Source organism: Hyla sarda, chromosome 1, assembly GCF_029499605.1.
Source record: "Hyla sarda isolate aHylSar1 chromosome 1, aHylSar1.hap1, whole genome shotgun sequence".
Lineage (NCBI taxonomy): Eukaryota > Metazoa > Chordata > Amphibia > Anura > Hylidae > Hyla > Hyla sarda.
In genome coordinates, this window is record NC_079189.1 from 595,591,610 (window position 1) to 595,608,436 (window position 16,827).

General features: G+C 45.9%; 1 protein-coding gene across 2 annotated transcripts in view; it reads right to left on the reverse strand.

Moving 5' to 3' along the window:
- Positions 1 to 3,235: 3,235 nt before the first annotated feature.
- The window catches only part of RUSC2 (RUN and SH3 domain containing 2), an 81,278-nt gene continuing 67,686 nt past the window's right edge, over positions 3,236 to 16,827 (reverse strand). For both annotated transcript variants that reach the window (XM_056546770.1, XM_056546761.1), the window contains 5 exons: positions 15,511 to 15,616; positions 14,654 to 14,700; positions 12,185 to 13,043; positions 9,681 to 9,836; positions 3,236 to 5,941 (listed from right to left, as the gene is read on the reverse strand). In XM_056546770.1, the coding sequence (XP_056402745.1) occupies positions 5,785 to 5,941; positions 9,681 to 9,836; positions 12,185 to 13,043; positions 14,654 to 14,700; positions 15,511 to 15,616 (1,325 nt within the window). In that variant the 3' untranslated portion in view covers positions 3,236 to 5,784. The remainder of the gene's footprint in view (positions 5,942 to 9,680; positions 9,837 to 12,184; positions 13,044 to 14,653; positions 14,701 to 15,510; positions 15,617 to 16,827) is intronic.

A 16,827-nucleotide genomic window follows, 5' to 3' on the forward strand; every position in this document is an offset into this window, starting at 1 on the left:
ATGAGGGGACACTAATGACGGTGACACCAAGGGAGATAAGGGGGCCCCTAATGACTGTGACACACAGAGAGATGAGTCGGACATTAAAGACTGTGACTGAGCGTTCTAGTGCAGAACTTTCATCCAAGAAGATCCACCCCTGCTTAGGGAAACCCCACCCCTGCTTAGGGAAATTCTTAGTTATTACAAGAAATAATCATCACAATGACGTCTATATTCAGCACCTTTTTTTATTAATATGCGTAATAAATAAACAAACCAATAAATATACATATATATGGCAGAAGACACCAAGATAACAGGCGCAGATGTAACAGACGAGGGTTAGCTTGGGCACGAGCGGATGTACGCACGCCAGTCGTTTCGCAGATTAACTCCATCCACAACCCTTTCCAGAATGGAAGATGCAGCATAACATAGGGGAAAGTATTGGGGACCAGGATGGAAAGTTATAAAGAGGCCAACTGAGCCTATATGGGGTTGTCTCCATTCACCCTTGAGAATGAAGATTAGTCCTTTAATTTATATTTGCATTATTATTATTATTGTAAATGCATGCAAATGTAGGCAATTCGGTTCTACAAAAAAATTACTTTAGAGTTATTTAGGTGACCTGCCTGAACCACGAGCCACCGGGGTACCATGCTGGCTTTGATAGATCTCTCCCAAAATCAGTGGTCTCAAACTGTGGCTGTCCAGGTATTGCAAAACTATAACTCCCAGCATGCCCGGACAGCCGTTGGGAGTTGAAGTTTTACAACATTTAGAGGGGCACAGTTTGAGACCACTGCCCTAGATAGAGAGATTTATCAATTAAGGCTGCTGGGGCGAGGAGATGCCATGGGGACCCCTAGATCAGGCAGCATGATTCCTATATCAGGCAGCATGATGAGAGGTTTCCTTTAAAGGGGTACTCCACCCCTAGACATCTTATCCCCTATCCAAAGGATAGGGGATAAGATGTCTGATCGTGGGGGTCTCACTGCTGGGGACCCCCGCAATATAGCATACGGCACCCACCTGTTTCTGCTCATAGACTTGCATTGAGGGGACGCGGCGTGACGTCACACGGGGGCGGAGTCATGAGGTCACGGACTTCCGTTCCGGTGGTCGGGACCCAGACCCTCCAGCGCTTCCGGAGCAGAAACAGGGGGGTGCCGCATGCTATATTGCGGGGGTCCCCAGCGATGGGACCCCCGCGATCAGACATCTTATCCCCTATCCTTTGGATAGGGAATAAGATGTCTAGGGGTGGAGTACCCCTTTAAGAAATGTATTAATATAGACTGCGCAGAAAGAGATAACAGAGCCGATATTCCATACAAAAGTTACAATAATAGTGTGCACATTATCACTACTTTCTATATACTCCTAATGAAGGTAGAGCGCAGATGAATGTTCATGGTATAGGGGAGGAAAGGTCAGAATAACAAAAAAAAAAATTAAAAAAAAAAAAAAAATATATATATATATATATATATCTAAAGTATTATAAGTAATAACAATTATGGCTTGTGGAGACTAACAATACGGTAAAAAGTTCACGGTAAACAATTATTGACATCAGGTTTAGGTTCTCGAACCAATGACTGAAATCTTGGGGGCTCGTCCGGGATGAAAATGTTACCATTCTTTGAAATGTTGCTGACTTTTATCCTAGAACAAGTTGATGAAGGGTTAATTTATGAATGGATTTAAGAACAGTATTCAAAGATATTATCAAGGTAAACACAATTGTTTATCCGCTATGACCATAAACTATTTAAAGTGCATCACAAACAATCGACCCCCAAAGGTTGTACCAATTCTAGATTCCTTCACTTACCGAACAGGCATGATCCAATATTGAAGTCCTGTTTTATTAAGTCAGATATACATAATATGACTATTCTACTCCTTTTATTATAAAATACCTGCAGCCTCATTATTAAAGTAGCATTTTTTTTTCACTAGTACTAGTCATACAGTACAATTTATTTTATTCCAGCACACACTGCACTTGTTGTGTGATCACTAGTCTGACTCAAAGTTCCAGTGCTTAAAAAGGATAGGGGATGACATGTCTGATCGCGGGGGGTGGGGTTACGGTCACAGAAGCCCTATTGCTTCCGTGATCGTGATGTCACGCCACGCCCCTCCCTTTATTTCTATTGGATGGGGCGTGACGGCTAGTACACAGCCGTCACACCTCCTCCCATAGACATGAATGGAGGGGGCGTGGCGGCTGTGATAGGCAGTCATTCGTCATCCGGTGTTCTATTTCTTTAGGGTCCATTATACAGCCCCCATTGGTGCATCACAGGACAAGTGAGTTTGATAACCTGGGCAACTGTTTACCCTGGGATTTACGAATGGCCAAGCCCGCCCATGGCCTTCACCTAGGTAACCCAAACAGGCATGTCTACATCTATGATTCTTCTTCTGGAGTCATTTTTGAAAGCATTGATACAGCATCTTACATGTCAAGGTCACTGAGAAGATAGAAAAGGGGGTCTCCTATTTCTTTTTCCCACTTCTTTAAAGGGGTTCTTTGCTGGAAAACATTTTTTTTTTTTTAAATCAGCTGGTGTCAGAAAGTGAAACAGATTTGTAAATCACTTCTATTTAAAAAATCTTGACCCTTCCAGTACTTATCAGCTGCTCTATGCTCCACAGGAAGTTCTTTTCTTTTTGAATTTCTTTTCTGTGTGACCACAGTGCGCTCTGCTGACACCTCTGTCCAGTGTCAGAAAGTGAAACAGATTTGTAAATCACTTCTATTTAAAAAATCTTAATCCTTCCAGTACTTATCAGCTGCTGTATGCTCTTTTCTTTTTGAATTTGTTTCCAGTCTGACCACAGTGCTCTCTGCTGACACCTCTGTCCATGTCAGGGATTGTCCAGAGTAGGAGCAAATCCCCATAGCAAAACCTCTTCTGCTCTGAACAGTTACTGACACGGACAGAGGTGGCAGCAGAGAGCACTGTGGTCAGACTGGAAAGAAATAAAAAAAAAAAAAGAAAAGAGCATTCAGCAGCTGATAAATTCTGGAAGATTAAGATTTTTTTTAAACAGAAGTTATTTACAAATCTGTTTAACTTTCTGGCATCAGTTGATAAAAAAAAAAATGTTTTTCTGCGGTGTACCCCTTTAAAGGATACTCTGCCCCTAGACATCTTATCCCCTATCCAAAGGATAGGAGATAAGATGTCTGATCGCAGGGGTCCCGCCACTGGGTCACCCCCCCCCCCCCCCCCCCCCACGCGATCTCTGGGCAGCACCCGGCATTCTAAACAGTATGTATAGAGCGCTCGTGACATCACGCCACGCCCCCTCCATTCGTGTCTATGGGAGGGGGCGTGACGGTCGTCACGCCCCCTCCCATAGACATCAATGGAGGGGGCTTGGTGTGACATCACGTACTGTTAAGAATGCCGTTGCACGGAGATCGCGCAGTGGGGCCCAGTGGCCGGACCCCTGCGATCAGACATCTTATCTCCTATCCTTTGGATAGAGAATAATATGTCTAGGGGTGGAGTACCCCTTTAACCTCCAGGTAAGCCTATAAGAGCCTCCCTGGTTTTTTGTGAGGACCCAGCATCAGTATTGTGAACATGTTTGAGCAGATGGTGGTGTTGGGCTCTGTAGGCCCCATAGGTGCCCCCTTGGTCTGTTACCATGGTTTGCTCCCTTTTTATACCCTCCCATACCTTTGCCGTCATCTACAGATACCACGCTCCTCTATTCCTTGAAATGCAGGATTTAAAACATTGAGCACAAAGGAAACAACCTAGAAAAGACTATTCATGTCTATGGACTACTAGAGGGCCCGGTACCCACATCCGCTAATTCCGACCCATCCAAACCAAACTGCGGATCCTTTCATTTATACACAAAGGGGGAGATTTATCAAAACCTGTGGAGAGGCAAAGTTGCCCAGTTGCCCATAGCAACCAATCAGATCGCTGCTTTCATTTTTCACAGGCCTTGTTAAGAGTGTAAGAAGCGAGCTGATTGGTTGCTATGGGCAACTGGGCAACTTTGCCTCTCCACAGGTTTTGATAAATGACTCCCATAATGGATACATCGAGGATATCGGCAGCTCGGTCTTGCTCTGCTATAGACAATGGTGCACAACTCCCCCGTCTACAGCGGCGCAAATCATCCAGAATATAATATTAACAGTGCAAGCAACCAGCACACACACTGCCTGCCATATCTATATACAGTTTCGTACATACAAGCAAACACCCCGGTACCCTACAACCACTGGGGCAAGGATCACTCTTCACGCTCAATATCCAGTAGTTACAAATACTAAATCCAGTGCGGTATTACAGCAGAAAGCGCAACTACGTTTATGGTGGCATCTGACTGAACCGCAAGGGGCCGATGAGACGCCAAGACTGAATTGTCAGCTCTTGGGATCCCAAAAAATAAAATAAAAAAAGTCAATGGAAAGAACAAAGTGCAGTAATAAGTCAAGTCAAGGGATATAATAGAGATATATATATACTGTATAGAGTGGCCCCAGTATTACGAATATAGACAATGTCGCTATAGGTTGTTGCTTTTAGTGTGAAATGTTCTCTCCGATGGCAAAAAGATCTTCTGCGGCACCAGAGGTGGAACAATAGGTCCCACGTGCTGATTCAATACCCGTCCCTGGGCAGGTGCCATGGTGTATCATCACATGTGAAGCGATACTAAGATAGTAACATATACATTTGTATACATATACATCTAGCATGATTATATCGGGGGGCCAGTCGAACGTTGTATCAATGCCCGTCTGCTCTACCTGCTTAAAGTGCCATTGTCCCCCTATGACGGAACCAAACAGGGTCCATTGCAATATCAGCCATCCTTATTACTGTTCCCTTATGGACCCATCTCATCATGGGCTTCTACACGGACCCCAACTCCCTCCACAAGCATAGAGGCCAATGTACGATTACTGCCACTTTAGTGCCCAATGCTATACCACTGCTCTCTCATATGGTGGGGGCCCCAAGCATAGGGGCCCATATGCCATTGCATTCTCCGAAACCTTCATTGCAACACTTATCTCATTCTACTCAAGCCGGCCCCAAAATCCAATTCCAATCCCCCCATCCATCCTGCATTTCCAACGATCCTTCAAGCTCCGAAATAACATCTTGAGATTGCGGGATTCTTATTTTTGGGGCTTCTTTCTTACATCCACCATCTTCCTTCTCTTCTCAGCTCGTCTATATTAATACAAGGACACAAGCGGAAGGAGTATAAGCAGCAAATGGTATGTGCTTCCAGTAACCAAGTAGGGTGTAAGCTCTTGGGGGGGTCGCGGATACTGTAGGGTTTTGTTTTCCATAGTTGATCGTACTTAAGCTATTCTAAGGAAGGGGGAAAAAAAAGTCCTAGAGCCGTTTAGTAAAATTCTAGATAGTTAAGTGCTAGTTATGGGGGAATGCCGGGGGGGGAATGCAGATCCCAAAAACAAGTCTACTTGCCCAGTATGAGTCTGGGAACATGTAAGCGTTGGGGGTAAAGTCACAGTATATTGTAGGATGTCTGCATGCACAGCTCACGTCAATATCACGGCTAGCACACGTGCACGTTGGTTTGGGCGCAGGAAGAAGGAATACTGTATTGATTGGACCTTATCCCCTCACACTTGTCCAGCCATAATGCTCCAATGTCCTCCCAGAGGTCAATAGAGACACCATGAAAATACTTCCCCGAGAGATCCTGGCACCCTCCTCGTGCCGCTGTCAGAATCAGCCCCGTCCTCCAGTGTCTTGAGCCCAACGTGTCTCATGAAGGTTATGAGTCTCTTCTGTCAGGCTGAGGAACGAACTTCAGGGGCATAAGGGGGTTCCGGCTCCGCAGGCCACATCGTAGCTGGTCCGAATGGGCTTCATATGCAAAACTGACGTCATTCTGATTGGGTTCTGGGTGGTGACATGAAGAACTGGCGGGTCTAGGGGAAAAATAGTAACAAGATGCATTACATAGGACTGCAGGTAACATCTACTACGTTATCTGTACTGTGTATTATCTGTGGCGTTACATAGGACTGCAGGTAACATCTACTACGTTATCTGTACTGTGTATTATCTGTGGTGTTACATAGGACTGCAGGTCACATCTACTACGTTATCTGTACTGTGTATTATCTGTGGTGTTACATAGGACTGCAGGTAACCTCTACTACGTTATCTGTACTGTGTATTATCTGTGGTGTTACATAGGACTGCAGGTCACATCTACTACGTTATCTGTACTGTGTATTATCTGTGGTGTTACATAGGACTGCAGGTCACATCTACTACGTTATCTGTACTGTGTATTATCTGTGGTGTTACATAGGACTGCAGGTCACATCTACTACGTTATCTGTACTGTGTATTATCTGTGGTGTTACATAGGACTGCAGGTAACATCTACTACATTATCTGTACTGTGTATTATCTGTGGTGTTACATAGGACTGCAGGTAACATCTACTACGTTATCTGTACTGTGTATTATCTGTGGTGTTACATAGGACTGCAGGTAACATCTACTACGTTATCTGTACTGTGTATTATCTGTGGCGTTACATAGGACTGCAGGTAACATCTAGTATGTTATCTGTACTGTGTATTATCTGTGGTGTTACATAGGACTGCAGGTAACATCTACTACGTTATCTGTACTGTGTATTATCTGTGGCATTATATAGGACTGCAGGTATCATCTACTACGTTATCTGTACTAAGTGTTATCTGTGGTGTTACATAGGACTGCAGGTAACATCTACTACATTATCTGTACTGTGTATTATCTGTGGTGTTACATAGGACTGCATGTAACATCTACTATATTATCTGTACTGTGTGTTATCTGTGGTGTTACATAGGACTGCATGTAACATCTACTATATTATCTGTACTGTGTGTTATCTGTGGTGTTACATAGGACTGCATGTAACATCTACTACATTATCTGTACTGTGTGTTATCTGTGGTGTTACATAGGACTGCAGACAACATCTGCTACATTATCTGTACTGTGTGTTATCTGTGGTGTTACACAGGACTGCAGGGAGTAACATCTACTACATTATCTATACTGTGCGTTATCTTTGGGTTTACACAGGACTGCAGGTAACATTTACTACATTATCTGTACTGTGTGTTATCTGTGATGTTACATAGGACTGCAGGTAATATCTACAACATTATCTGGACTGTGTGTTATCTGTGGTGTTACGTAGGACTGCAGGGGGTAACATCTACTACATTATCTGTACTCAGAGAGTGATCACTGTGTTATCTGTGGTGTTACATAGGACTGCAGGTCACATCTACTACATTATCTGTACCCAGAGAGTTATCACTGTGTTATCTGTGGTGTTACATAGGACTGCAGGTCACATCTACTACATTATCTGTACCCAGAGAGTTATCACTGTGTTATCTGTGGTGTTACATAGGACTGCAGGTCACATCTATACATTATCTGTACTCAGAGAGTGATCACTGTGTTATCTGTGGTGTTACATAGGACTGCAGGTCACATCTACTACATTATCTGTACCCAGAGAGTTATCACTGTGTTATCTGTGGTGTTACATAGGACTGCAGGTCCCATCTACTACATTATCTGTACTCAGAGAGTTATCACTGTGTTATCTGTGGTGTTACATAGGACTGCAGGTCCCATCTACTACATTATCTGTACTGAGTGAGAATAATACAAAACAAATGAAGTCAGATCTGTAAGATGGTAGACAAGAAATGACTGGCAGGTAGCGGCCTCCTCTGTGATGGATGGATATAAGAATTGATTATGACAAACACATGAACCAATGTGCATCTGTCGCTGTGATTCGGGGGCGGCTGACGTGGTCTGTGCACAGATGCTGCCTGTGAGATTTCAGCTGTAAAACAACTGCAAACTGAGGCCGACAAACCTAAGAGGGAGTCACAGCATCAGAAACCCAGGGCCGTGAGGAGAATGGAATCTTCTTCCTGTTCACTACATAGACTGAGAAATCTGAGGCCTGACATATCACCATAAGGTCAATAACCTTTGAACAATCTGAGATAGTAGGTGTGGATTAGCTTCTATAATGTCTCCGTACACTGCACACAAAGAGATCCTGCTACACCATATCTCTATAGCACACCCTCAGAAGCAGCAGCAGCATGGAGGACATCATAAAGCAGTACTAAGCAGTGTAAGCTGTGAATCCAGCACATTTAATAGATCCTTTAGCAGCTTCTCTGTGTATCTCATTCTGCAGCTAACTCCTCCTCCTCCCTTCTTCATAGACTTTCATGGGCAGCTAGAATGTAATGTCTCCGAAAGCAGTGAGCCCATGTCTTCTGTCAAAACTGATTTTTAGCATTTATATATGACAAGGTATATTACAAGGTTTCTTATATTTGCTTGTACTATTGATTTATGCATTGTATGTTTAAAGGTTATTGACCATTCCAGCTCTGCTGTTTTCTAATATATTATTTTTGTCACTGCTTGCTGTTAGTGAATGGAAACATTCTTTTCATTCCTAATGAATCACCTAATGTAAGTTGCAGCTGAGGCCAAAGAGGTTTTTCAGCCTTTAAAAATAGATGACCTATCCCATAAGATTGGGGGGTGCCTGACTCCTGACACCCCTGCTGATTGAGGAAGCAGTGGTGCCCATGTGAGAGCTGCCATCGCTTCAATGATAAAGGGGTACTCCGCTCCTAGTCATCTTATCCCCTATCCAAAGGATAAGATGTCTGATCACGGGGTCCCGCTGCTGGGGACTCCCTGCGATCTCCCTGATGCACCCGGCGTTCGTTTAGAGCGTTGGGTGCAGCAACGGAGACTCGTGACGTCACGACCGCGCCCCACTCGTGATGTCACGACCACGCCCCCTCAATGCAAGTCTATGAGAGGGGGCGAGACGGCTGTCACGCCCCCTCCCATAAACTTGCATTGAGGGGGTATGGCCGAGCGGGGCGTGACCGTAATATCACGAGCCTCCGTCCCGCATTGCCAGTCATCCAGCACTCAGCGAAGTTCCCTCTGTGCACCGGATGTCTCGGGTGCCGCAGCCGAGATCACCCAGCAGCGGGACCCCCGCGATCAGACCCCCGCGATCAGACATCTTATCCCCTATCCAAAGGATAAGATGTCTATGGGCGGAGAACCCCTTTAAGGGCCATTGCACCCTACGAAATGTCCCCCTGAGTGTAGCAGGCGCCACCAAAAGGCATTGTTGCTAGGACTGCGTGGACATGTGCCTCCCAATTGACGGTAATGCATTTCCAAGCAATTCCAGCATGTGCACAGTGCGGCAGAATCCCATTGAAGATAATCGGTGGGGCTGCTGGATCGGAATCTCCTCTGGGAATTGCTCGTAATGTGGATGGGCCCTTACATCAGCTGCAGGCTCATTCATACTTACTAATGCAATGCTACTTATAATGTCTGTTCCATGGGCTTGTGGCTGAACCAACCCCATACAGATGGGAAGGATTTTCACGTGTGAATCCAACAATGTGTGCTGAGCACCAACGAGCACCACTACCTTACCCAGGCTAGGGTAACAAACCAAACCTTTGGAAAAGGCCTATTACGACTCTCATGTCAGGCTTTCAACTTTTGACTCAAACTGAATCATATGGTTTATAGTTACTAAAAGTGAAATACTGTAACATAAAATCCGCTCTGGAAACTTACTGAGGGTTCATGGAGGATGGGGACACAGATACGGCCCCTCGTTCTGCCGCCACGCTTTCCTTCTCAGAAGACGCCTCTCCCCAGATTCCTGCGCTCACCGTCTGAGCCACCATCTGGAACACGGACTTATCCAGGCTCAGCCAGCCCGAGGGCAGCCTGCGGCGGAGACACAACCAGAGACATCAAGGGTCATCAATCATTTATAGGGAGACGAGAGCAAAAGAAATAAGCATGACTGTATGGAGCCTGTATTAAATATCCAAAGGGTTAAAAGAGAGTGAATAGGGGGCTCAAACCCAGAGACATATGGTGAAGTATCTTGTCCATTATTTAGCCAGCACATGTAGATGATGATGGTGTCACACTCTGTAGGAACTATATGTGTTGTAAAAATTAAAGGGGTACTCCAACCAATAACATTTATAATGCATGCTTGGCCATTTCTATAAATCTCACAGACTCAAAGGGTTATTCAGACCAAAGACATCTCATCCCTTATCCAAAAGGATAAGGGATAAGATGTCTTTGGCCGGAATGACCCTTTGAGGGGTGTTCCAGCAGTGGGCCAAGCACCATCAGGAATCTTATCCCCTATCCTTTGGATAAGGGATAAGATGTCTTTGGCCGGAATAACCTTTTGAGTCTGTGAGATTTATAGAAATGGCCAAGCATGCATTATAAATGTTATTGGTTGGAGTACCCCTTTAATTTTTGCAACACATATAGTTCCCACATTCTATGCCGGGCTGCTCGTCCAGTCTCGGAAACCTCTGGAGACATGACGACATGCCACGCCCCCCTCCATTCACGTCTATGGGAGGGGGAGTGACTACTGTTACTCCCCCTCCCATAGACATGAATAGAGGGAGCGTGGTGTGACGTCACATCTCAAGTCCCGGTAACACAGATGTTTTTGGCCGGAATACCCCTTTAAATGGAGAGTGTGTTGCAGACGTGTGGCCCCCTTTCCCTGTCCTCTTCTATTAGGTAAGCTAAGGTTCCACTCACATCCTGTGTTGTACTCCAGAGCTAAAAACTCAGCATTTGTTCCAAATAGAGACCAAAGAGCACTCTCGCTTTTAGGAACATTTCACTGTACCACAATATTGATTGAATATCACATAATTTATCCCGTCACTGCATCACTTCTTACTGATCAAGAGCAGGGAGTCTGTCGATAGACAGGAGGACCTGCTTCAGTATGTACAATGTGTGGCCATTGACCATTGACATAGCGCTATGGAAGTAGAACAGTGCACCGCCAATCATGTTGGTGGCCACCACATCTATATAGCAAGGGAATAGAGAGGGCGCTACCTAGCGCATTACCACTAAAAACAAGGGTGAACAGAGCTAATTACAATGCTCACCCAGAGTGTTACACTCACCAAGTGTAACAATGGAAAAGGGCTTGTGTGTAAGTATGCCGGCAGCCGGCCCGCCTTCGAAAAGATGCACAAAGAAACAAGGAGCCTCCAAGGAGGTGGCGGACATCAGGAGGCACTGGACACACTCGGAGGGTAAAATCCACTTTAATCACCCATCATGCAACGCGTTTCACAGATTATCTGCTTCATCATTATCTGCCTGATGAAGCAGATAATCTGTGAAACGCGTTGCATGATGGGTGATTAAAGTGGATTTTACCCTCCGAGTGTGTCCAGCGCCTCTTGATGTCCGCTACCCCATCTGTATAGACTCTATGAGGGAGATTTATCAAAACCTGTCCAGAGGAGAAGTTGCTGAGTTGCCCATAGCAACCAATCAGATCGCTTCTTTCATTTTTCACAGGCCTTTTCTATGGGCAACTCAGCAACTTGTTGGCGATTATCCTCTGGTGATTTTCCTCTGGACAGGTTTTGATAAATCTCCCCCTTTGAGCTCAGTGCTGCTACCACCTACTGTAGAGTCTAAAGTTAATTTGTCAACTTTGTAAAATGTAAAACACATCCCGCATTTTCATGACTAAGGGTACGTTCACACGGGCGGATTTTTTTTGCGGGTTTTCCGCTGCGCATTTGAAAGTGGGCGGGCTCTTCTCGGCTGTCCGCAGCAGATTTTCCGTGGCGGAATTTACGCTGTGGAAAATCGGCCGCAGTCCTTACTGACTTCAATGGGGCTCGCGGCGGATTTTCCGCAGTGTAAATTCCGCCGTGGAAAATGTGCTGCGGACAGCCGAGAAGAGCCCGCCCACTTTCAAGTACGCAGCGGAAAACCCGCATAAAAATCCGCCCGTGTGAACATACCCTAAGGGTGCGTTCCCACAGGGCGTATACGCAGCGTATTTGACGCTGCGCAAAATTTAAGGCAGCAGCGGGAAATACGCTGCGTATTCCTTGCTCACTATACACACAGGGCTTTCCGGCGGCAGCCCTATGTGTGTAGTGAGTTTTGGAGGCGGGGCTGTGTGCCGGCGTGACTGTGACGCTGTGTCAAATACGCTGCGTATACGCCCTGTGGGAACGCACCCTAATAGTTAAAACTCCTGGGTGTGTCAGTCTTACCTGTTGTTTTGCTTTGCTTCACTTATAGGCCTCCTTGATCCAAATAAGTGCCCCCATTTCCTGGCAGGGCTGCTCTGTACATTCTCCTTGGCCGCACCTTGCTCTTGACCACTGGGCTGAGTGGTCTTTTTTGAGTCCCCATTCTCTTTTTCCTGTCCTTGTTTAAGTTCATTGAGCACAGACTCAGGGGGACTGCCCATCCATGACTTACGGTTATCCTTCTGTGTGTCCTCTGCCATCTCTTTCTTACAGGGTTTGTCTTCCACTGTCCCTTCTACGCAAGGACAAGCCTCTGCTCCATCTACAACACCCTCTCTGGTGGGAGGCACTTTTTTGGGTGTTCCACCATTTCCAGGCCTTCTCCTATCTTGGCGTGTAAACCTGGCCGTGTCTGTCGAGTTCTCGATATAGACCTGGGAGCTCTGCATTAGTTGGTACCACCATCCAGCCTGCTTGTCCCTCTTCGCCTCTGTTGTAGTCTCTTTCTTGTGCTCTTGGTCAAGCTCGACGGCGGTGGCACCTTCCCCCGTCGGCCTCTCATTGCTGTTGGACTCCTCTGAAGATGTCTTCTCGAGACTCTTTTTCGCCTGGCCGGCCTGTTCTTCCTCATCTCTGCTCCTCATGAGCTGTATGGTGGAGTGAACCGACTGCATGAGGTCCTGCTTCACGCGGAGCATCTCCTTCTTCTGCTGCTGCTCTCGGCTCATCTGAACTAAGTGGTGCTCAAAGAGAAGGTCCAAATCGAAAGGTAAAAGAGACAGAGGCTGGAGTAGGAGAAGCAGCTCTTCAAACAGAGGCTGGCATATCCCATTAGATACAGACAAGAAGCCGACAGGGTCATAGTGGGCCCAGATGATATCTACAGAACAGAAGAGACATGCTTCATGCCAGAGGATTGTCCCTCAAAACCAAAATGACCATAAACAGAAACCCTTGAGTTGTCCCCTGATATAAAGACATTTACATTGTATTCATTCTATTTTTAAGGGGGTATTCAGAGTTTATACATCTTATGCCCTATCCAAAGGATAGGGGGTAAGATGTATGCTCGCAATGGTCCCGCCGCTGGGGACCCCTGCGATCTCGGTGCAGCCCCCCGGCATTCTGTGCCGAGTGCTGCTTCCGAGACGGGGGCCCCTGCGATCATACATCTTACCCCTATCCTGTGTATAGAGCATAAGATGTATTGTGGTGGCCCAGTACGGGAGGTGTTACCCCGTGCTCCTGCTGTCCTGCAGGCAGCCTCCTTCAGTGTCCCCAAGGCCCCCTGCACTTGTTTCCTCATTGTAAATATGTTTTACCATGTAAAGTGTTATAAAATGTAATGTTACTTTAAGAGTTATACCATGTGATATGTCATGTGATTGTTACCCAGGAGGTACCAATGACCAGGTGATCCCAAGAGTGACCTATGGGCTCCCTGCTAGTCTCCCCCATATAAGCCCTGGGTGGAGCTTCTCTCTTTGCTCTTCTGCTAAGCTGAGGTCCAGTGCAGTCACCTAGTGTGTGTATCCAGAGCAGCGTTTCCCAACCAGGGTGCCTCCAGATGTTGCAAAACTACAACTCCCAGCATGCCCATTGCCCAGACAGCCTTTGGCTGTCCGAGCATGCTGGGAGTTGTAGTTTTGCAACAGCTGGATACACCCTGGTTGGGAAACATTGGTCCAGAGTGTTGGAGACCTCAAAGTCAAGTCCTGCAGGCACAATCAAGTCAAGTAAGATAAAGTCACAGCTTTATGAGTCAAGTCAAGTCAGTCCCTGTCATCTGTCAAGTCAGCGTGGTCTGCATTCAATTGTTCAGTCCTACTACAAGTCCCAGCAAGCCCTTAAGGTCTCTGCGTCACTGCTCACCTCCTTGGGCCCTGACTGAACTGTATAGACTTTACCATCTGTCTACCCTCAGTAAAGCTACCGTTGTCCATAACTTGGTGTCAGAGTCTTTATTGCCCCTGTGCCTAGCCCAGGATCCAGCGGTATACCTTCAGCTGGTTATAGGCTAAACCACGCCCTGGCATCACGAATACAAGGGGTTAATGCCATCTGCCCCTAGAGTAACAACATCTGCCCTGCACCACACACCCCGCCACCCGGAATACCCCTTTAAAAGCATTTGGTACAGGTAAAAAATGGAATGGACCATTAATAGCATTGACTTTCTGTCTGAGGTCTCGGCCCCTGCCTACAAGACTATTGTCCAAGACCCCTCACAGAAATGGAGTCTTTCCTTGGCACCATAACATGTTTGTAGCAGCAATATCTAGATACAGGAGCATTTTTGTAGTACAATACATGAAGAAGTAGTTTTTTAAAACTCCATCCACATGCGTGAATTTCAGGTCACGCTGCTGTGTTTTACAGAATGAGAATTTGTTGCCGATTCGGGATTTCAAATGGTTTCATCTGTGTCAGAACGGCAACAAGAGCCATAAAAAAAAATCTGCAAGAATAACCAGCTCAACAAGCACTTACCTTCATGGTTATACAGATGGTTGAACCAGAATTCAAGTGAACGGATACTGAAAAAAATTTAATAAATAGAAATGAAAATATGTTATGAATTACAAGGAGAACAACAAAGGCTGTCCTGTAGGCTGCCGATCTCCTGCCTGCTGCTCTGGTGTTGGGCTTATTGTGGAAATGTTTAGTATGTTTGATATGTTCCAGCACTTTATAATATTTACTGTATTCACTGTGTTTTATTTATGTACTGTGCCTTTAAGATGGAAAGATGCAGTGTTTACAGGTGACCCTGTCTGCCCAATGGGAACCCATAAATTGGTCAGTATATAGTGTAGGGGGGGGGAAGAGTTGCCCCCAGTTCAGCCTGGAGCTGAGTCTGAGCTACAGTGTGGAAAGGAGGTGGAAGATGAGTTTGGAGAATCCTGAGGGAAGCCTAAGAAAATATCTTCTCAAGTCCGCCCCGCCATTCTGCAAGTGTTCCCTGTACAATGGTGATTCAAGCCCTGGTGGTGAAGGCAATTGGACCTTGTCAGAACTCTAGTCAGCGTGGTAAATCTTCAAGTCTAAATCAATCAAGTGGGTGAAAAGCACCATAAGTCCCAGCAAGGAAACAGGGCTCCCAAGGGTTACACCGTATCCCCTCCACTCTGTACTGTGTAAGTGATACCACCTGCACCTGCTCAGTAAAAGGCAGTTATTCGTAACCCCCCCCCCCCCCCCCCTGGGTCTGGCCCAGGAGAAGTTGTCTCCACCTTGGACTGTGTATAGGCTAACGATGCCCCGGCGTCACGTAGTGAGAATAATTCCTTGCACCCGCATGTAACCACATGACCATGACTGTGTCCACAGCAGGACCAGGCACTTACTTGAGAAGACCGAAGATGAAGGCGTTGAAGCGCAGGTTGTGATTGGACAGCTCGGAGTACTGGTTCACCTTCTGGCACAGAGTATATAGCAGCTTGGTGGAGGGACCTAAAAGATTCCATATGCAAAAAGGTAACTGATTTAGATCAGATACAAACAGAAGAGTTTCTCAACCTAAATTATCATGGCATGTCGAGACAAATGATAATGACTTGACTTGGGAACTGGTCTGTCATGGCAGCTGGTAATGTGATCTTCCCTTTTTCTAGTGTTGACCCAGGAACAATCCAGCATTAAAGGGGTAGTCCAGTGCTGAAAAACGTATCCCCTATCCTAAGGATAGGGGATAGGTTTCAGATCAGGGAGGGTCCAACCGCTGGGGCCCCCTGCGATCTCCTGTACGGGGCCCCGGCAACCCACGGGAAGGGGGCATGTTGACCACCGCACGAAGCGACGGCTGCCACGCCCCCTCCCATAGACTTGCATTGAGGGGGCGGGTTGTGATGTCATGAGGGGCGGGACTATGATGTCACAAGCTCCTGGTGCCGGTTCCAGCGTTCGGAACAGTTTGTTCCTTACGCTGAGCAGCGGAGTACCCCTTTAACATTTCTCTTTTTGAGCAATTGCAATACTTTGTTTAAAAAAGAAAAAGGAAAATCCCTTAAAATATTTGCCTTGCCTTTGCCCTCGGTTATGTTGGTTATTCAATCCTAGAAGCTCCTGAGCACCCGTGCAGAGGGGACTTGCATTCAGATAAATTAGTACATCATGGGATTCCGCTACACAGTTTACACTGCAGATTTTCTGCCACAGAATTTCCCCCGCAGAAATTCAGAAATTTCAGATACCAGATTCTTCTGAAAGATTGAACATGCTAATTTTTTTCAGCTGAATACCATGATGAAATCCCATTTGTTTAATGGGACTTTTTGCCGACAATTATTTTGGCTGTAATATTTCGTGGTAAATAAGCAACGCTGATTCCTTGAGTGTACAAGCAGAATTTAGCTTGGAATAACTCAAAAAAATTCCATAACGTGAAAGGGTCCTAAGGCAGCAGACTGAGACTAATAAATATTTTGGTGTCTGGTCTGGGGTCTAAGAGTTTTTGGGGAAGATCTATCCAGGGCAAATTGTTAATATTTGGGGGAAAAATATAGTCAAAATGGTTTGCACAAAATGTATGATTTGTATTAGGCCCCTTTCACACTACAGATATCATCCTGTAAACCAAAATCGATCAAAAACCAAAATAAAAAAGAGGGAAAAAGGGGGGGGGGAGACAAGCCCCTAAAACCAACACGCCAACGCGTTTCGAG